Raw genomic sequence first — 25,169 nt, 5'->3', positions numbered from 1 at the left:
TTGAAGGTAGGGCAGTAGATGTAGTGTATATGTATGTCAGCAAGGCATAAGACAGGGTACCCCATGCAAGGCTTATTGAGAAAGTAAGGAGACATGGGATCCAAGGGGACATTGCTTTGTGGGTCCAGAACTGGCTTGCCCACAGAAGGCAAAGAGTGGTTGTAGATAGGTCAGAAAGTGGTGTGCTTCAGGGATTTGTTCTGTGACCCCTACTGTTCATGATTTTTATAAATGATCTGGATTAGGAAGTGGAGGGATGGGTTAGTAAATCTGCTGATGGCACAAAGGTTGGAGGTGTTGTGGGTAGTGTGGAGTGCTGTCAGAGGTTAAAGTGGGACATCGATAGAATGCAAAGCTGGGCTGAGAAGTGGTAGATGGAGTTCAACTCAGATAAGTGTGAGGTGGTTCATATTGGTAGGTTAAATATGATGACAGAATATTATATTAATGGTAAGACAATGCAGTGTGGAGGATCAGAGGGATCTTGGGGGGTCTGAGTGCACAGGACACTCAAAGCTGCTGTGCAGGTTGACTCTATGGTTACGAAAACATACGGTGCATTGGCCTTCATCAATTGTGGGATTGAGTTTAGGATCCGAGGTAATGTTGCAGCTATATAGGACCCTGGTCAGATGCCACTTGGAGTACTGTGGTCAGTTCTGGTTGCCTTACTACAGGAAGGATGTGGAAACCATAGAAAGGGTGCAGGCCGAAGGGCCTGTATTGTGCTGTAGGTTTTCTGTGTTTCTATCTAACGTTAAACCAGGGGATGACTATCCTAGAGCCTACCTGCTTTCTAACTGGGTCTTTAGAAGCATCTGTAAAAATAGGCAAAAAAAGGAAAAATGCTGCTGCCGTAAGACACTCTCTCACCACCCACAAGACCCTGTCTATCTTCCAGTAAAAGCAAATCTATTCTCGTATCTGGAAATTTCCACAGTGGAGCTCCCATATGGCCACAGTTGGGCTAATCTGCAAATCCCCAAAACCACACTCTTGCACATATTCCCTGATTATCTGCTGAAAGCATTTACCAATCACTGATTGGCCTAACCGCAAATAATAATGAGGCAGCCTACAGAAAAGAAGTCATCACCCTGACACAGTGGTGTCAAGAAAATAACCTCTCCCTCAATGTTGCAAAAAAAAGGAGCTGGTTTTGAACAACAGCAGGGATGGAGACAGGGTAACCCTTATTTTCATCAATGGATCTGGGGCTGAGAGGGTGAACAGCTTTAAGTTCCTTGATATACACATCACCGAGGATCTCGTGGTCTGTACATGCTGGTTGTGTACCAGCAAAAAGGCACTACGGCGCCTCTTTCCCCTCAGACGGTTAAGGAAGTTTGGTATGGGCCCCTACATCTGAACAACTTTCTATAGGGGCACAGTTGAGAGAATCCTGACTGGCTGCATCACTGCCTGGTATGGGAACTGTACTTCTCTCAATTGCAGGACTTTGCAGAGGGGTCTGGACAGCTCAGTGCATCTGGAGATGTGAACTTTCCACTATCAGGACATTTACAAAGACTGGTGTGTAAAAAGGACCTGAAGGATCTTTGGGGACCAAACACGAACTGTTCCATCTGCTACCATCCGGAAAATGGTACCGGAGCATTGAAGCCAGGACCAACAGGCTTCCGGGTCAGCTTCTTCCACCAGGCCATCAGACTGATTAATTAATTCTCATACAATTGTATTTCTATGTTATATTGACTGTCCTTTTGTACACATGACTGTTTAATATAAAATACTATAAATTGCACATTGCATATTTAGATGAAGATGTAATGTAAAGATTTTTACTCATGTATTTGAAAGATGTAAGTAATAAAGGCAGTTCAATTCAGTTCAGTCATACCAGGCCATGCAGTGCATGAAGTTAATTACCTGCTGATATTTATCCTCCAGAAACTTTATATATATTCTCCAGATCAATCAGCCTTAAAAGTTTAAACTCAAGAACCCAAGGCAGTGAACAGCCAGACAGAGTAAGCTGAATATAATCCACACTATGATTCTCAGTAAAAAACAGATATTTTGATTTAGAAACAAAAATATAAAAATTCCAATCCAAAGACCATTCTCCCATTGCTGACAGTGCCGTTTGCACAGAGCTTACCACATACCCCCATCAAAAATATCATTTATCATCAGATTAAACAATATTGGACTAATAACACTACCCAACATATATGAATATAACCAAATGAAACAGTGTTCCTCTGGGGCCAAAGTTAAATTGTATACAGCACACAGCACTCTCCACCTAGCACATCTCACCTATGGTTACGACAACAGAAAAACTTAGAAAGTAAAAAAGAAGATAGCCCAGAGCCCTGAATGAAATGGCCAGTAGATTGATGGTAAGTTATCCTGGTCCAGCTTGTTTCTCTACCAAGTGAATACTGGAGGGCAGTACAGAGTGAACACTGGAGAGCAGCATTGACAAGAGGGCCAGTCCTCAATTCAGTTTGGATTCCAACACGCCCACAGGGGCTTCTGCTGTCTCCCACACTGCCTCTGGTGCCTCCTTCCCTGGGCAGTTGTAATAATTGACCTTCATGGCATGAGAGTCTGTGAGTCTCCCCTGCTGTGTTGGTTTTTCCAATGTACCAGTGAACCAGATTTGCAGTATTCTATGTTACCAATGTCCAACAGGGTCTTGCGATCACGATGAAAAACAACCAAGACGATCACTCACAGCACACAACATCTCAGCACAACAATGGTACACGAGTCCAGGTGGTAACACGACGATACGCAATATGTTCAGCTACATCACTATTGAGCAGCTCACTGATGGGATAGTTCTAAAGTACTTATGTTTTTATTATCTAGCAGTGACTTGTGATCATGAAAAAGACATAAAGACCAAACAAGTACATCTTCAGTTGGCCCCGGGGTGGCTGCTGCGTTTAAGAGTGCCACCATCTTACCGAAAGCGGTAACAGATTGAAGGTTATAATGGCAATCCTTCTTTACATAGTTAGTTTTTATGTTCTGGATATTTTCTATGTGGGTGATTGCCAGTTGGACTTGTGTAATGTTTATTATGTCAATGTTATTTGGTATTTGTTAAGATTTTGTACACTGTATATGTTTGGCATCTGATTATTAGTAATGATAGATGATGTTTTGTTTATGGTGGAGTATCTGTTGCAATCACATATGGGATTATATGGGACCAGTAGATATCACTATTTTATAGTCTTGGGATACTCTGTTCCATTGCAAACAAAATAGAGCCCTTTCAATAATTGTAGTTTTGATGATTCTAACTTGTTTGGTCTTAGATTTTTAAAAATAGGCTTGCAATTAATTATTCTATATTTTTAAACAAACAAATGGGAAATTTAGGTGTTTCAAACAAAGGCAGGGAGAAAAGAGTTCAGTATTTGCCATATAGAAAAGTGATGAAGAACAAACTATAGATTCAAACTGAATAACCTTGAAATATTGCTATAATAAATACTTAAGAGTTAAATACAATGGTGCACATAATTAATGGACTGCTGTAAATGCATTATATTCAACATACAATTGGAGATTGATAAATTGCATTGCTTTGAACTGGCCATTTGAAAATATTTTGTCTTCTAAATATTTATTCTTTAGTCTCTCAAAATTCCTGAAAAATAACACAAGCATTTGGTGGATTAGTCAACACTGGCTATTTTAGTATCTCTATTTGTGATTGCAGGAGGTTTATTTAAATTATTTTGATGGTGCAAGAACAAATTAAAGATTGAGCTTTATATAGATATGTGTGTGTGTCCAATTAAAAGATGCTTCTTCTTTACATCAACTTTTTCATTGGAGCTCCATTCAAATAATTTGAAATGAGTAATCATAGCATTCTGATGTCCAGCCCCTGAGATTAATAGTTTCCTATTTAGTATACTTTTACATAATAAACGAAAAGTATCATTACTAATGTCCGGTATTCTCCGTATTGTCTCTTGCTGATTCTGTAATGCTTTGTGGATAAAAGTTCAACTACAGTATATCTGTTAAATAAATGAAGAAGGGTTTTCCTCAGTCAGAAATTCCTGGGCATACTGAAGAGAAGCAGCAGTTGGGCTGTATTTGGCTTTCTGGTTTTAAGACCGTAACAAGACTAGAAGATAGAGGAACAGAATTAGGCCTTTTGGCCCATCGAACTGCTTTGCTATTTCATCGTGGCTGATCCATTTTCCCTCATGGTTTTGTTGCACACCATAATTGCTATATATATATATAAATAAATCACACACACACACACACACACACACACACACACACACACACACACACACATTTTTATATATATATAAAATCAGAGCTCTGATCAAATCTGAAGGCGTCGAGATAAGGAATGATTCTGATTAAGTTTTCTTTACGTGCATAGAATATTGATTAGCTTTTCCCAATCAAGGAAAATTAATGTATGGTAGCATTAATTTTAATTGTGTGTAGTAGAGACACGTAAACTGAACAACCTGCCTGATTTGTTGCTTTATTGGTAACTACATTAGTGCCTCCTAAATGCTAACTGTCCAGCAGATGGAATTTTTTTCTCATTATTTGTTCTATCAGAGAACCATGACTATAGAAGTTTTTGTGAAATAACCTGGCATTGACTTTTTATAACATTCTGTATTATTTACTTATAGATAAGAACACTGGAAAATATTACTCACATGCAATTTTGATAGCTTTCACAGAAACAATAGCAATACTTGACTGCTGGTCAAAACTTGCATCTGGAAAAGTTGCATGACAAAAACTTGGATGTGAGTTCTCAACTTTCCAAGATTTTGTGACATCACTAGAATGCTTTGGATTTGACAAGGACATTTTTGTCAGTATTGTTATCAATAATCAGAGCTAACTTCCAGTCATGGACTAATATCCATTGAAAACAGGCCCTTTGTCCCAACTTGTATGTGCTAATCAAAATGCTCATCTAAGCTAATCTATTTGCCCACATTACACCTGTATCCCTCCAAATCTTTCATATCCATGAAGGGTGAACCTTCTTTATATTTGACTTGAATAAATGCTCAGTTGCACACAGCTCACATGGAAATTAAGCAGGTATGAGGATGCTCTGAGCAGTTGGCGTTGTGTACATGAGAATGTTGTCACTAATCCAGATGAAAATATGTCTGTGAAATTGAATAAGATTTTAAATGTGAGTTGGAATTCTGCCAGTTGACCACATGAACAGGAATGCTTGCTATACTTATGGATTCCCAGTGCACTAATGGTAGCCAACAGAGGTAAAAGTCAAGTTCTATCAAATGCAGAAAAAAGGATATTGGCTGTCTTACTGCATCTGCTTTACCCCTGATGAATCAGGATGATGGCAGTGAATGTGAGTGTTACATAGGAAAAATAATATAAATTTTAAAAATTGCTAAATAATATCAGGGGTAAGGTTATATGGATGGTTTAAAAGACCTAGGGCCATTCTCCTGAGAAAAGAAGAGGCCATAAGGATTTGCCAAGAAGATATTTAACAATAATGAAGAATATAGACTGGTTTAAATGTAAGTCAGTCTTCAACTTTAGAGACTGCTGTACGCATATAATTGTTAACTTGTTATACACTTTGTTACGAATGTGCAGCAACTCTGAGTACAAAGTCGACCCTCCTTTTTGAGAATCGCAAGATCGCTATTAATTCAGGTCTGGGACCCAGGAAATGAGAGAGTCCACAAGGTTTGGAATGTGTCCTGGCCTCAGCGAGACAAAACCATGGATAACGGCTATTGTCTCTTGGAGACGGAATTGTGTATTGTGTAATGTACTATTCATTGAAGCTCCTCAGGGGACGACCAGAGTGGGCTGGTTGAGGGATGGCATCATCCCAACCTGATTGACATCTGAGACCCCGTAGGTAAGGATAAAAGAGGGTCTGGGGAACAACCCCTTTAGATGCACCAGGAGAAACGCTAGAAATCCCGTGACAGCGTTTAATAGCGACAGCCGGTGGGGGGCTCGTGTGCGTCCTTCCCTTGCCTGGGATTGGCGGGCTCACCATGGAAGAACGGCTTAGCTCAAGAAGAGGCCACAAGTGAACGGCCACCCCAACGAGACTCCGACAGACCAAAATCATAAAAGGAAAGTCGGCAAGTTTTTCTCCCAAAACTCACTCTCTCTCCAACCATTGCAAACCCAGCGGACCCCAAAGGCTGCACCCTGCATGAACTGAGTGAACTTTATATTTCCATCGGACAATACATTATCCCCTAGACGTCGATAGAGCTTATTTCTTATTGATTATTGTTATACCTGCACTTTTAGATTTAGTATTGACGACGTGTATTATCTTGTATATTTGCATTGATATTATTTTTGTGTATTTTTACTAATAAATACTGTTAAAAATAGTACCATTAGACTTCAACGGACCTCTCTATCTTTGCTGGTAAGTGACCCAGTTACGGGGTTCATAACAACTTGTTATAATTAATAACTTGTTATACACTCAGTGGCTGCTTTATTAGGTAAACCTGTACACCTGCTCATTAATGCAAGTATCTAATCAGCCAATCATCTGGCAGCAACTCAATGCATAAAAGCATGCAGGCATGGTCACGAGGTTCAGGTGTTGTTCAGACCAATCATCAGAATAGGGAAGAAATATGATCTGCTGCATATGATTGTAGAATGATTGTTGGTGCCAGACCTTTCCACAGTTCTACAGCAGATTGTTTAACATATAACATATAACATTAACAGAATAGCTGCTATATATTTTGTAATTAGAATATTCATTTCTGAATTGATTATTTTCTGAATTTTGGAAATTGGGTCCTGTGCACTTTAATATTAATCCGATGTTATCTATAGGAAACTAGAAAGTATTTGCTAAGATACAAGATTTGCTTTAATCTAGCAATTCAAAACTAAAGTTAATAAGTTGTATAGATTAGGACTTTATTCTTTGAAGTGCAGGAGAATGCGGAGAGATATAGAGGTTTACGGATTTGTGAGGACTATAGGTAGGCTGAATGCATGCAGGCTTTTTCACCTCAGGTCGGTTGAGATTAAAAATTGAGATCTTAGGTTTAGAGTGAACGGTGAGATATTAAATAAGAGGAATTTGAGGGGAAACTTAACTCAGGTGGTGGTGCGAGTGTGGAACAAGTTGCCAGCAGAAGTGGTAGATGCAATTTGAAATATAACATTTAAGAGAAGTTTGGATAGGTGGATGGGTGGGGTTTGGAGGGATATGGTCTTGGTGCAGATAGATGAAGCTAGGTAGAAGATCAGCTTTGCATCAGCTAGATGTTCTGAAGGGCCTGTTTCTAACCTGTAATAGTCTGTGACTTCTACCAATAACTAAGCCATCCCATCCCTTTAGGGTAGAGAATTCCAAAGAGTAAGCACCCTTTGAAAAATGTACTCCTCATATAATTTCTAAATTACCTACTCCTCAATCTGAATCACTGACCTGATTTGTAGACTCCTCAGCCTGCCCCTCCATTCCAGTGAAGGAATCAAAGAATATGGGTTATCGGAAAGAAAATGATGTTGACGTAGAAGATCAGACATAATTTTGTTGAAGTCACGTCTCTTCTTGTTTCTTCTATCCTATTTTGTACTTAGTTCTGTTATAAGTTTAGTCTTGTGTCTGTGGTTCTTACAAAAGTTGATATCTAAAGCGTGTATTCTTTAGATATGCTAATTGACTTGTATTTCAAACATTTTCTGTGCTTTTTTTTAAGTTTTCTTGTTTTTGCCAGTAATATCCACAAATTAACTTTTGTGTTCAGAGTAAACTGAATAGTTGGCTGTTTATTGCAAACTCCAAAGCAAATGCAATGTTGACACTCACAATATTTTGTGTTTTATTTATGTAACTGAAATATGCTAGTTGGCAAAAAAATTGTGTCCCTCTTAAAGCTTTATTGATTGTATCACTTTTACCTAAGACTGGTCAGAAATTTCTGCTTTTGTTAAAATTGTTGTATAAACATACGCCATGTATATCTTTAAATGAGGAACTACTGATCAAGTGATTTGTAATCCTATCACACTTCTAAATGAATTAATGATCTTTCAGAGCGCTTGCAATAGTCAAGGTTGTTGTTTACATATATTGGATGTAAATGTTGCACTTCTCAGTTTAGCTTTTATAAAAGTTTGGGTAGATAATTGTGCCATTACTTTTAAAATGTCCAAATATTGGAGTTGTATTTTTATTGACCTGAACTGGTTGCTTGCAATTGTAATTGTTTGCATCCATCAAGCTCTTGAACCAGAGGGGATAAATTCACTCAACTTCAGTCACCCATCACTGAACTGTTCCCACAACCTATGGACTCACTTACAAGAACAGTTAATCTCATATCCTTGAAGTTTATTGCTTATTTATTTATTATTATTATTTTTTTCTTCTTTTTTGTATTTGAATAGTTTATTGGTTGTTCTGTTCATTGTGATCTGTCATTGATCCTGTTGTGTTTCTTACATTTACTGTGAATGTCTGCAAGAAAATTAATTTTGGGTTTGCATGTAGTGATATATATGTACTTTGATAATAAATTTACTTTGAATTTTACTCTAATTTGGCTGCCCTATGTGCCCATTTCAGGAAGGCTCAAGAGCAAGATAAAAAAGTGGTAGTTGCTGGATGTGTACCTCAAGCCCAGCCACGGATGGACTACCTTAAAGGATTGAGCATTATTGGGGTATGAGTTTCTTCTAATGCTTCATTTTCAGTAGTAAGTTCTTAAAGAGATTTAGATTGGTTCTTGGATAATTGTGATCCAGAGCAAGCTTCTTCTGTCAGTTCAAACTGGTAATCTGAGTGTTTTACTCGGACTTATCTTTTCATTGCAAAGTATAGACTTCTAAGATGGAGCAAAATTTAGTTTCCTTTGATTCTTTTTTTTTACAGTTTGCAGAGTTTTAAACAGTTCAGCAAAGATAGTCTTAACCCTCAAGAATTGCAGTCGGGGGGAATGAAGTTCAGTGTGAATGTTTCCTTTTTGCTTTAATGGAGATGGACTTGGCTGGGTGAGAGCAACCTGCTTGCCAAGTATAATGAGACCATTAGTTTTGGCATATTAGCATACTGTGGCTATTTACATAATAAGGATATGGTATTAAGTTGAGTTTGAATTAATTTGAACAAAATGAATGTCTCTAACAGTTTCTCTGAGAGAAGAAATTCCTAGGTCCCTCAATTTTAAATGACTGGCCCCTTATCTTGCAGTTACGTTCTGTTTGTGAGTTTCCCGTGAGTGAAAACTCAAGTTCAAGTTCAGTGCGTTGTCATTCATCCATATGCATGTATGCTGCCAAATGAAACAATGTTCCTCTGAACCAAGGTGCACAACACTGTACATATAACTCACACACAGAACACATAAAGTAATATTACCACAAATAAATTAACAAATAATAGGTTGCATATACGATAGAAGTTTAAAAAGTAAACAATGTAAAGCTACTGGCGTTTCATACGTGATGAGACCTGGGTGGTGGCAGGGAGTTCAGTAGTCTCACGGCCTGGGGGAAGAAGCCATTTCCCCTCCTAACAGTTCTTGTCCTCGTGCTATAGTACCTCCTGCCTGATGGTGGGGAGTCAAAGAGATTGTTAGACAGATGAAAGTGATCATTTATAATGCTAAGGGCCCTTCATACACAGTGTTCCTGATAAATGTTGCTAATGGGTGGAAGGGAGGCCCTGATGATGCTCTCAGCAGTCCATGCAGTCCTTTATAAGACTGCAACATATACACAACGTTCACCCTATCAAGCCCTCTTGGGATCTTATATATTTGAAAAAAAGTCTGCTCTCATTCTTCCAAATTTTAAGGAATGCAGGCCCAAACTAATTAGTCTCTCTTGATGGGATAACCCTCTCAACCCACAAGTTCCTTTGTACAAAGGGTCTCATCCCAAAACGTCGACTGTTTATTCCCTTCCAGAGACGTTGCCTGACTTGCTGAGTTCCTCCAGCATTTTGTAAATATTACTCTGGATTTTCAGCATCTGTAGAATCTCTTGTGTTTATGTTATTGTATCTTTTGAGGTAATGGGACCAAAGCTATGCAGTATTCAAAGTGAGGCCTCACCGACACCATGTACAACTGCAACAAAACCTCTCTATTTGTTAATTCCAAGCCCTTTGCAAGGATCTGCACAGCACTGCAGATGCTGTGGTCAAATCAAGACGTACAAAAAAGCTGGATGAACTCAGCAGGTCAGACAGCATCCGTTGAAAGAAGCAGTCAACGTTTTGGGTCAAGACCCTCATCAGGACTAAAGAAGGAGGGGGCAGAGGCCCTATAAAGAAGGTGGGGGGAGGGTGGAAAACCAATCAGAGGAAAGATCAAGGGGTGGGGGAGGGGAAGCAGGAGGGGATAGGCAGGAGAGGTGAAGACTATGATGTAATTTTCCTTCTTAACTACTTGTTGCATTTGCTTATCTGCTTTTTGTGATTCATGCACAAGAACACCTAGACCAGGGGTCAGCAACCTTTACCGCTGAAAGAGCCACTTGGACCCGTTTCCCACAGAAAAGTAAACACTGGGAGCCGCAAAACCCGTTTGACATTTAAAATGAAATAACACTGCATACAACGTTTTGTTTTGCCTTTATGCTATGTATAAACAAACTATAATGTGTTGCATTTATGAAATTGATGAACTCCTGCAGAGAAAACGAAATTACATTTCTGCATGCAACAAAAACATTTTGAACTCCGAAAAAAAGACGTTGGGTTGAAGGTTACTTTTAAGTAAAATACTCAACGTCTATTTGAGTCCTTCTTGTATTTATGAAAAACGCCAAACTTAAATTTGCCGCCAGCAGCAAACCAAAAATAACGTCAGCCAGCTGTCAACCTGAAAAATAAAAGGACTATTTCACTGAACAATGAAAACATATGAATATACGTAAAATAATAGGCAATTAAAATATATATCATACTTGTTCAGGTTGACTCACACCTGACAATGCAGTCGTATTCAGTAGGGATGGATCGATGCTTAGGGGAGTGACCGGGAAGGATAATGTGTTTTTTTCCTCTCTGAACTCACAGAAGCGTTTCCCAAACGATGTTTGCATTGCGATGATTGCAGAATGTAAATACTCCGAATTTATCATGTCGTGACCTTGTTTGAACTCTCTCAAATTGGGGAAGTGAGACAAAGTGCCTTTCTGTAAATCTCTGGCAAGCAACGTCAACTTGCGCTCGAATGCCAAAACATCCTCCAACATGTGCAGGGCTGTACGTCCTTACCCCGTTGAAGAGCTGTGTTCAGCGTGTTCAGGTGCGCTGTCATGTCTACCATGAAGTGTAGCTTTTCCAGCCACTCTGGCTGTTCCAGCTCAGGAAAGGTGAGCCCTTTGCTGCCCAGGAAAGTTTTCACTTCTTCCAGACACGCGACAAAGCGTTTCAGCACCTCCCCTCTGGACAGCCAGCGATAAAAACACGTTGTAGCGGTGTGCTACACGCAGTCAGTAAACTGCAGTCAAAGATAGCTTTATTCGAACTAAACAGCCTTGCTTTTAAGCCTCCCTCAACCCGCCCCCCCCCCCCCCCCCCCATGGGCGCGGATGCTCCAAAAGACACGTACTCACAAACCCCCGTAGGCTATCTCCCTTAGCCTGAATGCTGGCTAATTGTGAGCCGGTTCGGATGTGTCAGAAAATGGGTCGCCACAACGTCTTATTTAGATTGTACAATCATAATCTTCAAATTTAGATTTACATTTCAAAAACTAACAAACTAACATAAAATACATTTTAATTAAATACTGACCATGTAGCGGTGTGCTACACGCAGTGCTAAAATTACGACACGGAGTCGTTAACTGCAGTCGAAGGAAAAAACTTTATTCGAAATCTTCAGCCTCACTTTTAAGCCTCCCTCAACCTGCCCCCCCCCCCCCCCCCATGGCGCAGAGGCTCCAAAGCTCTGTGCTCGCAAACCCCTGTAGGTTATCTAATTGTGAGTCGGTTCGGATGTGCCAGGAAAAGGGTCGCCACAACCAATTATTTCCCAAAGCAACAGGGAACTGCAGCACAGACGTAAAAGAGCCACATGTGGCTCCGGAGCCGCGGGTTGCCGACCCCCGACCTAGACTGATTCATGCACAAGAGTGCAGACTGCATACTCTGCACTTAGATAAAGATCTGCCTTTTGATTCTCATACTGGTTCATGATCTTATACTTCCCCACATTAAACTTCACTTGCCAATCTTTTATCCACTCTCTCAATCTATCCATATCTCATTGCAAAATCACAGTTACTATATCACAACATGCCAAACCACCTATCTTATATTTGGAAACTTCACATGCTATCCTTTCTTCGCGGCCATTAATGTAAATAATGAATAAGTGAATACTGCAGGCCTGGAGCTGATATCTACAGTACATCCTCTCTCCAGCCCTTGTTTTTGCAGACTCCCCATTACCTCTTTGCTCCTCAGAGTCTCCATCTTCCTGCTACCCTTCCTTCCCTGAACACCCAACCCACCTCCTTCATCTGACAACACCAGCTGTCCTCCCCGCTCTGATCCTCGCTCTAAAGCCTGGTGTGCCTTCACCATTCCTTCTGATCTTCTCCTCTTTGAAGTGGAATGAGCTGCCTTCTGCAGAAGGGAAAGTCTTGTCCTTACCTTTGTCTCCCTTCACCCAATCTCAGTGAGTTCTGAGACTGCCATGATTCCCAGCTCTCGTTCCATTGCCTCCATCTTCTTTGGCAAGAATTCCTCAACCCGCAGTAATGACTCCTTCTGACATCCCAGCTCTCTTCCTCGTTTTGGACACCCTGCTCTTGATCGTTTCATCTTTAATTACTGACAAGACATCAACTGGCTCAACTTAAGCACTCCACTTTGTTCCTTGAACCTTACTCCCTGAATGCACCACGCTCCACTTCCTCTGCACAAATTCCAACCTTATCAACAAACCTGTAGCCAAAGGGGGTGCTGTTGTAGTGTGGTGAACTGACCACTACTTTGCTGAGGCCAGGAGGCAACTCTCAAAGACACCTTCTCTGGACCCAATTCTGGACCATCAAAGAATTACGAAGAAACTCTTCTCGGACTTCTGACTCAGTACATGTACTGATTACAGCTGATGTCTCGATGACAAACTCTGCCATCTTCTAAGAAGGTGGTAGAGTTTGACATCAACATGTTGGTTATAATCTATACCTGTACTTGGCAGGAAGTCCGAGAAGAGTTTATTCATCATGTACGCCGGGAAAGCACTAGATCCTTTTTGGATCAGTAAATTGTCTCCGACACCATCGTTAACTTCATCAATTCTGGTGAAGTCCCATCCACTGTTCACTGCTGTCAAACTCTGTTCCCTTACCTCACACTGCTCATTTCTATCTTCTATGCAAGGTCCATAAACCTGACTGCCTGGGCAGGACCACTGTCTCTCTCTGCTCCTGTCCCACTGAACTCGTGTCCACATATGTTGACTCCGTTCAATCCCTCTTGGTTCAGTTCTTTCCCACTTACATCTGTGATCCTTCACATGCTCCCTATTCCCTGACCCTGACAGCCTCATTTTCACCATGGATGTTCAGTCCCTATACACTTCTATCCCCCGTCAAGGAGGTCTTAAAGCTCTCTGTTTCTTTCTCAACAAAAGATCCAATCAACTCCCCTCCACCATCATCCTCCTCCATCTGGCAGACTGATCCTAGCCCTCAACAATTTTCTCCTTTGTCTTCTCACACTTTTTCCAAACTAAGGGTGTAGCCATGGGCACCCACATAGACCCTAGCTGTGCTTTCCTTTTTTGTTGGCAAAGCTTAACAGCCATTGTTCCAAGCCTTCCCTGGTAATACTCCCCAGCTCTTGCATAACATTGACGACTGCATTGGTTCTGCTTCATGCATCCTTGCTAACCTCGTTAATTTCATCAACTTTGCCTCTAACTTTCACTCTGCCCTTAAATTCACCTAGTCCATTTTTGACACCTCTCTCCCCTTTCCTGATCTCTCTGTCGCCATCTCTGGAGACGAACTGTCAACGACATCTTTTGTAAAGCCATAGATCCCAGGACTATCCCACCCTTTCTTGTGTAAAACTGCTACTCCCTGTTCTCAGTTCCTTTGTCTCTGCCACATTTGTTCCGGAGGATGAGGCTTTCCTTTCCAGGATATCAGAGATATCCTCCTTTATCAAAGAATGCATTTTCTCTTCCTCCACCATTGATGCTGCCTGCATCACATCCAACTCCCACTGCTTTAACAGGGATAGAGCTCCTCTTGTTCTCACCAACCACCCCAAAAGCCTCCGCAAATTTTCCACAAATTCCATCACCTTCAATGGGATTCTACCAACAAAATCAGCTTTACCTCCCCCCCCACTCTCTGCTGTCCACAGGGATATCTCCCTAAATGATAAACTTGTCCATCTGTCCCTCCCCACTAATCTCTGTCCTTGCACATATCCCTGCAAGTGACAGAAATTGACCTCCTCCCTCACCTCCTTCAGGCCCAAAACAGTCCTTCCAGATGTGGCAACATTTCATCCTCAAATCTGTTGGGGTTGTCTATTGTATCCAGTACTCCTAATGTGGCCTCCTCTACAGAGACTTGATGTAAATTGACCACTTTATTGAGCATCTCTGCTTCATCTGTCAAAAGCAGCATTCCTCGGTGGCCAACCATTTTAATTCCTATTCTTATTCCCACTCCGACATGTTGGTCCATGGCCTCCTCTTGAAGAGGCCACTCTCGGTAGAGGAGCAACACCTCATATTCCGTCTAAATACGCCCCAATCTGATGACATGGATATTGATTTCTCATTGCGGTATTTTTTTCCTTCCCACTTACCTCTTCTTGTATTCCCTACTCGGGCCTTTTACCTCTTCTGATCCGATTACCTGCCTATCGTGTCCCCCCGGTGCCCTCTCCTTCTTCTCCTTCCCCCAAGATCCACTCTCCTCTCCTCTTCTATCAGGTTCCTTCTTCTCTAGTCCTTTACAACCTTCCCCACCCTCCTGGCTTCACCTATCACTTTTCAGCTAGTCCTCCTTTCCCTCCTCCCATCCATTTTACTCTGGTGTCTACTCCCTTCCTTCTCAGTCCTGAAGAAAGGTCTTGGGCAGGGACGTCGACTGTTTATTCATTTCCATAGATGCTGCCTGACCTGCTGAGTTCCTTCAGCATTGTGTGTGTTATTCTGGATTTTGAGCATCTACAGACTTTCTCGTGTTTGATTTCCCATCAATTCTTACTTCTTTCTGAGCTGTTGTTTCAAGGTTCTGCACAGTGCTTGATTTGAATTGCTGTTATTATCTCACCAGTTACCACTTTCCACTTTGAAAGCACCCATTTATTCCAACTCTCTGTTTACAATGAAGCAGCCAGATTTCAATCTGCACTAACGTACTTTCTCTGATAACAAGGGCTTTTCATTTATGCACTAACCTCTTATGTGGCACCTTGTCAAATATCTTCTGGAAATCTAAATACACTCACCACATCTGCAAATTTGTCTTGTATCAACTGGCCATTACATCCTCAAAGAACTTGATCAATTTTATCAAACATGGTTTACCTGTCAGAAAACCATGCTGACTAGATTTAATTATATTCAACTTTCCTAATTGACTCCAGCATTTTGCCAGTAACTGCTGTTAAACTAATTGGCCTAACTATAGTTCCCTCTTCTGCCTTTTTCCTTTATTAAACAAAGGAATCATGTTGGCTATTTCCCAGTTTTCTGGTACTCTTCTGGAGTTTAGTGAGTCATGAAAAATTTTAACCAACGAATCCACTATCTCTGCAGACACTTCTGGAGCATGCAATTCATCTGGTCCTGGCGACTTGATTTCTAAAAAACTTCCCTGTCCTCTAACATTATCCCTTGTCAACTTTCCAATTTAAAATTTTGTCGTTCCTCCTTGTTCACTTTGGATTGTGTTCCTTTCTCGTGTAATCCTAATTTTTGATTGGAACTAACTTGTTTAGAGGATTATAGACCAGCTGTTTTCTGCCTCTGTTCATTGGCTGACCTGTGTCTTGGTTATCCACTCAACTTCAGATAGCGCCTTCCTCATGCCATAATAGTTTCCTTATTTGAATTCAAGACTCTGGGGTTCATAAGACCCTAAGATATAAGAGCAAGAAGTAGGCCATTTGGCCCATCAAGTCTGTTCCACTATTCAGTTATGGGTTGATCCAATTCTTCCAGTCATCCCCATTCCCCTGCCTTCTCCCCATACCCTTTGATGCCCTGGCTAATCAATCTATCTCTGCCTTAAATACACCCAATGACTTGGCCTCTATAGCTGCTTGTGGCAACAAATTCTGCTCAAACTACATTTGGAATACAATCATTTTGTAGTTACACCCACTCCTGGAATTTATAAATACAAGGTCCCCTATAGTCCTTCCACATTAAAGAGGACTAAATCTGAAAGTAGTCCTTTCCTGGGTAGACTCTGCAAAAAAAAACCTACTGCTCTATATTACAATCTCTGATGCATTCCATCAATTATTTTTATAATCAATATGTACAGTAAATTAAAAATGTCCATGATAATTTCATTTCCCTTCAGACATGTCCTGGATATTTCCCCACTCACTCTGATCTCCCAAGAGATCATCCATAGACTACTTCCATCCATGTCTTCATTTGTCTGTCAACTCAAATCTTTGTTCACTGCTTTTATATTATGACTCAATATATAGACAATATAATATAATATAATATAATAGACACTGCTCTAGTGTTGTCCTTGATTAACAATGCCACCCCACCACCTTTCACCTTTAATCTGTTGTTTTGGAACTGTGTGTGACCTGGAATATTGTCCAGGTCACCGAGCAACACACTTATAAAATGGATGTTACATCATCCTCACGTTACTGACTTGTGTCAGCAGCTCATCTCTCTGTTTCCAAATGCAACATGCGTTCAAATAAAGAACACTAAGCTTTGACTTGTTTATAGTTACTTACAACTCTGGATTTGCAATGATTTGCAAACTTCTGTTTATATCTTTTGCCCTGGCCTATCTCACTGTGATTGTCAATGCCCCCCTCACTATCATCTGCCACTATTCTTTCATTTCCTTCTGTGCTTGGATCTCTTCTCACACCTAGTTTTAATTTTCTCCAGAACACTGGTATCAGCTTGGCTCGGGTGGAGCTCATTCCACTGTACCCACCGTCTCCTTCAGTACCAGTGCCAAGAATTGTATGAACCAGAATCCATTCTCTTACACGTAGCTTTGAACCAGGCATTTAGCCCCGTAATCTTATTTATCCTTTGTCAATTTGCATGTGCTTCAAATAATTTTTGATGATTATTTCTCTAATATCCGGTAATTTCTTCCACTTTTTCTTTTCCATTTCCCATTCCCCTCTTGCACCTTCTATCCATCTGCCTATCACCTCTCTGATACCCCTTTATCAGCTATTTACCTTTTCTACCTATCACCTCTCAGCTTCCCACTTCATCCACCCTCCTCCATCCCCCTACCTTCCCCCTCATCTGGCTTCACCTTTCAACTTCCATCTTGTACTCCTTCCCCTCCCTTCATCTTCTTTTTCTGGTTTCTTCCCCTTTCCTTTCCAGTCCTGATGAAAAGGCCTAACACAAAGCTGTATGGAATTCCAGATCAACATATACAAACTGCTGTAGGAACTCAGCAGGTCAGGTAATATTTATGGAAATGAATAAGCAGTCATTTGACGCAACAACCTTAGTGTCTGTGCTCAAAACATCGACTGTTTATTCATTTCCTTAGAAACTGCCTGACCTGCTGAGTTCCTCTAGCATTGTGTATGTAACTGGATTTCCAGCACCTGTAAAATATCTTGTGTTAATGGAAAGGAAAGGGGCTTTACCACATACGCTCGATATCAAGCATAAATTTTTCATGTGTGGTGATGGTGTTTCTTGCCTTATATTAAACAGTCAGTGGCATCGTTGCTTTTAATACATAATAGGTTTTACTTTCATTCTCTTTGGACATTAAAAACTTGCTTAAAAGAATAAGAGGAAACTGGAAAGATATCAAATTTAGATGAGCTTGCACACCACTTTATAAGAAAATTAACATTTTGTTAAACAGATTCCCTTTTCTTGAAATTGAAATAGGAAAAACTGCAAATTCTCAGAATTTGCCATGTTCTACAGATTTACTATGCTCAGGTTGATCTAAATATGTTTGAATTAAAGTATTTTATCATGAATCTATAAATGCTATAATGTAAAAGGTTGTTTCCAGCTCTGCTTTGTTATTGAGAATTTGGAAGTAAGTGGGATGTATGTAATGCAAGTGTTGAACACCTACAAATCACAGAAAACAATTTGTTAAAAATAAGCAACACACAAAATGCTGGAGGAACTCAGCATTCCAGGCAGCATCTATGGAAAAGAGTAAACAGTCAACGTCTTGGGCCGTGAGTCCTGATGAAAAGTCTTGTCTCGAAACATTGACTGTTTACTGTTTTCCATAGATGCTGTCAGGTCTGCTGAGTTCCTGCAGCAATTTGTGTGTGTGTTGCTTTGATTTCCAGCATCTGCAGATTTTCTCTATGGTTCAAAATAAATTTACTGCATTTGTAATATTAATGGACATTTCCGTTGTAAAGCGATGCTTGTCAATTTCATTTGCCTCCAACTAATACCCTGCCCTAAATTCACATGGCCCATTTCTGACACTTCTCCTCCCTTTCTCAATCTCCCTGTTTCCATCCCTGGAAATAGTCAGCTACTGATATATGTTATAAACCTATTGATCCTCACAGCTACCTTGACTACGTCTTACCACTCTGTCACTCACAGAAATGCTATACCCTTTTCATAGTTTCTCTGTCTCCAGCATATCCATTTCCAGGAAAAGGCTTACCTTTCCTTCTTCAAAGAGCAGAGTTTCCCTTTCTTTTCCATTGATGCTGCTCTCACCTGCAACTCCTCCATTTCCCAGACATCTGGTCTTACCCCCTCTTTCTGCTTCCTGAACAGCAATATAATTCCTCTTGTCTTTATCTACTATGCCGTGAGCCTCCATATCCAGCACATCATTCTGTGCAACTTGTATTGTGATCAGTGGGATTCTATCACCAAGCACATCTTTATCTCACTCCTGTCCCACCTCCACAGGAATCACTCTTGTCAATGATACCCTTGTCCATTTAACCCTTCCCCATTGACCTCCCAGCTGGTACCTATCCCTGCAAACAAAACAAGTGCTACACCTGCCTATTCACCTCCTCCCTCATAACTAGTCAGGGCTCCAAAGAGTCCTCCCAGTTGAGACAGGACTTCAGCTGTGAGTCTACTGCATTCAGTGCTTCCTCCACATCAATAAGTCTAGACTTAGATGAGGGGACCTCTGTCAAGCATCTTCGCTTCATCAAAAAGAAACAGGATTTCCTGTTGGCCGATCATTTTAATTCCAATCTTCATTCCCATTCCAATATATAGATCCATGGCATCCTTTACTATCATGATGAGGCCACTCTCAGTTTGAAGGAGCAACACCTCATGTTCTGTATGGATAGCCCTGCTACCTGACATCATGATCATAGATTTCTGTAACTTTTGATAATTTCTCCCCCCCCCCCTTTTTTTTTCCATTCCCCATTCTAGCTCCCCTCTTATCTCTTCTGCTCCTCACCTGCCTGTTACGTCTGGAGTCTGTTCTCCTTCCCTTTCTCCCACGGCCCATCTTCTTCAGCCCATTACCTTTTGCACCCATCGTGCCCCAGCCTATCTACAGATGCAAGAAGAAGTTTGTGAATCTTTTATGTTTACTCATAAAATGCAGTCTAATCTTCATCTGTCACAATAATAGACAAATGCAATCTGCCTAAACTAGTAATACATTAATAATTGTACTTCTTGTCACCAAGTACACCATTTAACCAAGAAAAGCCTAGGTTCAAAAAGGTATATGAACATCTGAGGTAATGCCTTCTAGAATAGCTATTTGGAGTCAGGTGTTCCAATCAATGAGATGAGATTGGAGGTGTGGGTTGTAGGTGTGCATTGCCCTATAAAAGAAGGCACACAAAGTCAGGTTACTGAGGGAGCCTGTTCTTCTCAAGAAAGATCTGTTCATGTGCACCATGCCTTGATCAAAACAATTTTGAGAGGACCTTAGAAGAAGAATTTTAGAGATGCATGAAGTTGGAAAAGGCTGCAAAAGAATTTCTAAAAAATCTGAGTGCTCAGCAGTCCACAGTAACAGAAATTGTATACAAATGGAGGAATTTCAGTACCGTTGCTACTCACCCTATGAGTGGACGTCTTGCAAAGATCAAGAGAATAATGTGAAATACTTAAAGAAGTGAAAAAGAACCCAAGGACATGTAGAAATCTCTAGCACTTGCTGAGGTCTCTGTACATGGGTCCATTGTAATAAAAACACTGAACAAGAATAATGTTCATGGAAAGACACCACGGAGGAAACCACTACACTCCCAAAGAAAAACATTGCTACACATCTCAAGTTTGCAAAAGACAACCTGGGTATTCCAGGACTCCCCTGGGACTATGTTCTGCAGACAGATGAGACAAAAGATGAACTTTTTGGCAGAAATGCACACTGCTTTGTTTGCAGGGAAAAGGGCACTGCACACCAGCACTAAAACCTCATTCCAACTGGGAAGCATGTTTGTGAAGTGAGTTGAAGTGAGGCCTCAGAACTTGAACTACTTGTAAGATCGTTGAGAGAACAATAAGTACAATATTGTATCAAGGAGAATGTTAGGGTAGCAGCCCATCATCTGAAGCTTAATAGAAACATAGAAAACGTACAGCACAATTCAGGCCCTTCGGCCCACAAAGTTGTGCCGAACATGTCCCAACCTTAGAAATTATTAGGCTTGCCCATAGCCCTCTTTTTTTAAAGATCCATGTACCTATCCAAAAATTTCTTTAAAAAGACCCTATCGTAGCCACCTCCACTGCTGTTGCTGGCAGCCCATTGTACGCTCTCACTACTCTTTGAATAAAAAACTTACCCTGACGTCTCCTCTGTACCTACTCCCCAGCAGCTTAAATCTGTGTCCTCTTGTGGCAACCATTGCAGCCCTGGGAAAAAGCTTCTGACTATCCACACGATGAATTCCTCTCATCATCTTTTACACCTCTATCAGGTCACCTTTCGTCGTCCATCGCTCCAAGGAGAAAAGGCAGAGTTCATAAGGCATTCTCCTCAATCCAGGCAACATCCTTATAAATCTCCTCTGCACCCTTTCTATGGTTTCCACATCCTTCCTGTAGTGAGGCGACCAGAACTGAGCACAGTACTTCAAGTGGGGTCGGACCAGGGTTCTATATAGCTACAACCAAGGAGATCATTGTGGACTTCAGACACACTCTAGGAGCCACACTCATGTCCCTATCTACATCAATGGAGTTGTAGTGGAGCGTGTATCAAGCTTCAAATTCCTCGGTGTCTGTGTCTCTGAGGATCTCACCTGGTCCCTGAACTCCTCCATCCTGATCAAAAAGGTTCCACAGTGCCTTTATTTCCTGCGGAGCATCAAGAAAGCTCATTTCTGAGCCAGGATACTGATGGACTTTTACCGCTGTACCATTGAGAGCATACTCACCAACTGCATCTCAGTGTGGTTTAGCAATTGTCCCGTATCGGACCACAAAGCACTCCAGCATGTGGTGAAAACTGCCCAGCAGATTATCGGCACCCAATTGCCCACCATTGAGAACATCTACCATAAACATTGCATGGGCAGAGCGAAAAGTATTATCAAGGTTGCATCTCACCCTAACCATGGACTTTTTACTCTCTTCCCATCCGGTAGGCGCTACAAGAACCTCCGCTCCCGCACCAGCAGGCGCAGGAAGAGTTTCTTCCCTGAGGCTGTGACCCTGCTGAACCTCACATCACAGCGCTAAGCAGTATTGCACCCATATTGGACTGTCTCAGTACTTTTATATTTGTGCGCTGTAGCACTTACTTTTTATTCTCAGTTATTTTGTAAATAACATTATTCTTTGCATTTCTGGTTAGATGCTAACTGCATTTCAGTTGGCTTTGTACCTGTACTTGGTACAGTGACAATAAAGTTGAATCTAATCTAATCTGAACTAAAAACATTACCTCTCGGCTCCTAAATCCAGTTCCACGGTTGATGAAGGCCAATACACCTTCTTAACCACACAGTCAACCTGCACAGCTGATTTGAGTGTCCTATGGACTCGGACCCAAGATCCCTCTGATCCTCCATACTGCCAAGAGTCTTACCATTAATACTATATTCTGCCATCATATTTGACCTACCAAAATGAACCACTTCACACTTATCTGGGTTGAACTCCATCTGCCACTTCTCAGCCCAGTTTTGCATCCAATCAATGTCCTGCTGTAACCTCTGACAGCCCTCCACACTAGCCACAACACCTCATCAGCAAACTTACTAACCCCCCTCCCTCCACTTCCTCATCCAGGTCATTTATAAAAATCACAAAGAGTAAAGGTCCCAGACAGATCCCTGAGGCACACCACTGGTCACCGACCTCCATGCAGAATATGACACATCTACAACCACTCTTTGCCTTCTGTGGGCAAGCCAGTTCTGGGTCCACAAATCAATGTCCCCTTGGATCCCATACTGCCTCACTTTCTCAATAAGTCTTGCATGGGGTACCGTATCAAATGCCTTGCTGAAATCCATATACACTACATCTACTGCTCTACCTTTATCAATGTGTTTAGTCACATCCTCAAAAGATTCAATCAAGCTCTTAAGGCACTTTGACAAAGCCATGCTGACTATTCCTAATCATATTATACCTTTCCAAATGTTCATAAATCCTGCCTCTGAGGATCTTCTCCATCAACTTAGCAACCACTGAAGTAAGACTCACTGGTCTATAATTTCCTGGGCTATCTCTACTCCCTTTCTTGAATAAAGGAACAACGTCTGCAACCCTCTAATCCTCCGGAACCTCTCCCGTCCCTATTGATGATGCACAGATCATCGGCAGAGGCTCAGCAATTTCCTCCCTCACCGCCCACTGTAGCGTGGGCTACAGTTCATCTGGTCCTGGCGACTTATCCAAACGCTCCTCTTTCTTAATATCTACATGCTCAAGCTTTTCAGTCTGCTGCAAGTCAGCCCTGCAATCACCAAGATCCTTTTCCATAGTGAATACTGAAGTAAAGTATTCATTAAGTACCTCTGCTATTTCCTCTGGTTCCATACACACTTTCCCACTGGCACACTTGATAGGTCCTATTCTTTCACGTTTTATCCTCTTGCTCTTCACATACTTGTAGAATGTCTTGGGGTTTTCCTTAATCTTGCCTGCCAAGGCCTAATCATGGCCCCTTCTGGCTCGCCTAATTTCCTTCTTAAACTCCTTCCTATTAGATCTCTAACATACCTAGCTCTCTGAAATTTTTGTAAGCTTTTCTTCTTGACTAGATTTATCACAGCCTTTGTACACCATGGTTCCTGTACCTGACCATAACTTCCCTGTCTCATTGGAATGTACCTATGCAGAACTCCACACGACTATCCCCTGAACATTTGCCACATTTCTTCCATACTTTTCCCTGAGAACACCTGTTCCCAATTTAAGCTTCCAGTTTCCTGCCTGATAGCCTCATAATTCCCCTTACTCCAATTAAACGCTTTTCTAACTTGTCTGTTCCTATCTCTCTCCAATGATATTGTAAAGGAGATAAAATTATGATCACTCTCTCCAAAATGCTCTCCCACTGAGAGTTCTGACCCCTGACTAGGTTCATTTCCCAATACCAAATCAAGTACAGCCTCTCCTCTTGTAGGCTTATCTACATATTGTGTCAAGAAACCTTCCTGAACAATCCTACCAAATTTCACCCCATCTAAATTCTTTGCTCTGGGGAGATGCCAGTCAATATTTGGGAAATTAAAATCTTTCATCACAACAACTTTGTTATTACATCTTTTCAAGATCTGTTTCCCTATCTGCTCCTCGATATCCCTGTTACAGAAGATGGATGATGCAACAAGACAATGATCTGAAACATGAGTAAATCAGCAACAGAATAGTTTAAAGAGAAAACTTGTGTTTTGGAATGGCCAAATCAGAGTCCAGACCTTAACCTAACTGAGGTGCTGTGGCATGACCTGAAGAGGGCTGTTCATGCAAGGTATCCCAGAAATATTGATGAACCAAAACAGTTTTGTCTGGAAGAATAGCCTAAACCACCTCCTCGCTGTTGTGCAAGTCTGATCAGCAGCTACAGGAAACGTAGCTGCTAAAGGAGATTCTGTCTGTTATTAAGTGCAAGGGTTCACATACATTTTCCAGCCTGAACTGGAATGATTAAACAATGTGTTCAATAAAGAGAGTAAAAGTACAACTATACTCCAAATAGGCCTCCAAATAGTTGCCAAGATGTGGAGTTAAGATTGCAAAGGGAGCTTGAAAAGGCATGTAATAAAGGTAATGACACAATTGTAATGGGGGACTTCAAAATGGAAGGGGATTGGGAATATCAAGTTGGTGTCAGATTGCAAGAGACGGAGAGAACTTGTTGAATGCCTACGCAATGGCTTTTTAGAGCAGCTTTGTGCTTAAGCCTATTGAGGGGAATGGCTATCTTAGATTTGCTGTTGTGTAATAATGTTGTGTAATTAGGGAGCATAACATAATGGAACTCTTAGAGGGCAGTGATCATAATATGATTGAATTCATACTGCAATTTGAGAGGGAGAAGCATAACTCGCATGTGTCAGTATCGCAATGGAATAAAGGGAACTACAGAGGCATGAGAGAGGAGCTTGCCCAGGTGGATTGGAGGAGAATACTGGCGGGGATGACAGCAGACCGGAGATGATTGAAGTTTCTAGGAATAGCTCACAAGGCGCAGGATTGATATGACCCACAGAGGAAGAAGTCCTCAAATGGCAGGGATAAGCAGTGGCAGACATAGGAAGCTAAGGACTGCATAAAAGCTAAGGAAAGAGCATATAAGTTAGCAAAAATATGTGGGAAGCAGGATGAATAGGAAGCTTTTAAAACCCAAGGAAAGGCAAGTAAACAAAATCTATAAGAAGGGAAAGTATGAAACATGAGGGCAGGCTAGCCAATAATATAAAGCAGGATACTAGAAGTTACTCAGTTATATAAAGTGTAAAGGGGAGGTGAGAGTTGATATTGGACCACTGGAAAATGATGCTGGCAAGGTAGTAATGGGGGACAAAGAAATGGC

General features: G+C 41.2%; 1 protein-coding gene across 4 annotated transcripts in view; it reads left to right on the top strand.

Moving 5' to 3' along the window:
* cdkal1 (CDK5 regulatory subunit associated protein 1-like 1) overlaps positions 1–25,169 on the top strand; it is a 509,606-nt gene that overhangs the window by 89,830 nt on the left and 394,607 nt on the right. For all 4 annotated transcript variants that reach the window (XM_059945459.1, XM_059945457.1, XM_059945456.1 and 1 more), the window contains exon 5: positions 8,588–8,684. In XM_059945459.1, the coding sequence (XP_059801442.1) occupies positions 8,588–8,684 (97 nt within the window). The remainder of the gene's footprint in view (positions 1–8,587; positions 8,685–25,169) is intronic.

The sequence above is a fragment of the Hypanus sabinus genome, chromosome 20, assembly GCF_030144855.1.
Source record: "Hypanus sabinus isolate sHypSab1 chromosome 20, sHypSab1.hap1, whole genome shotgun sequence".
Lineage (NCBI taxonomy): Eukaryota > Metazoa > Chordata > Chondrichthyes > Myliobatiformes > Dasyatidae > Hypanus > Hypanus sabinus.
The sequence above is the reverse complement of the archived record's forward strand: the minus strand, read 5'-3'. Positions and strand labels throughout refer to the sequence as shown.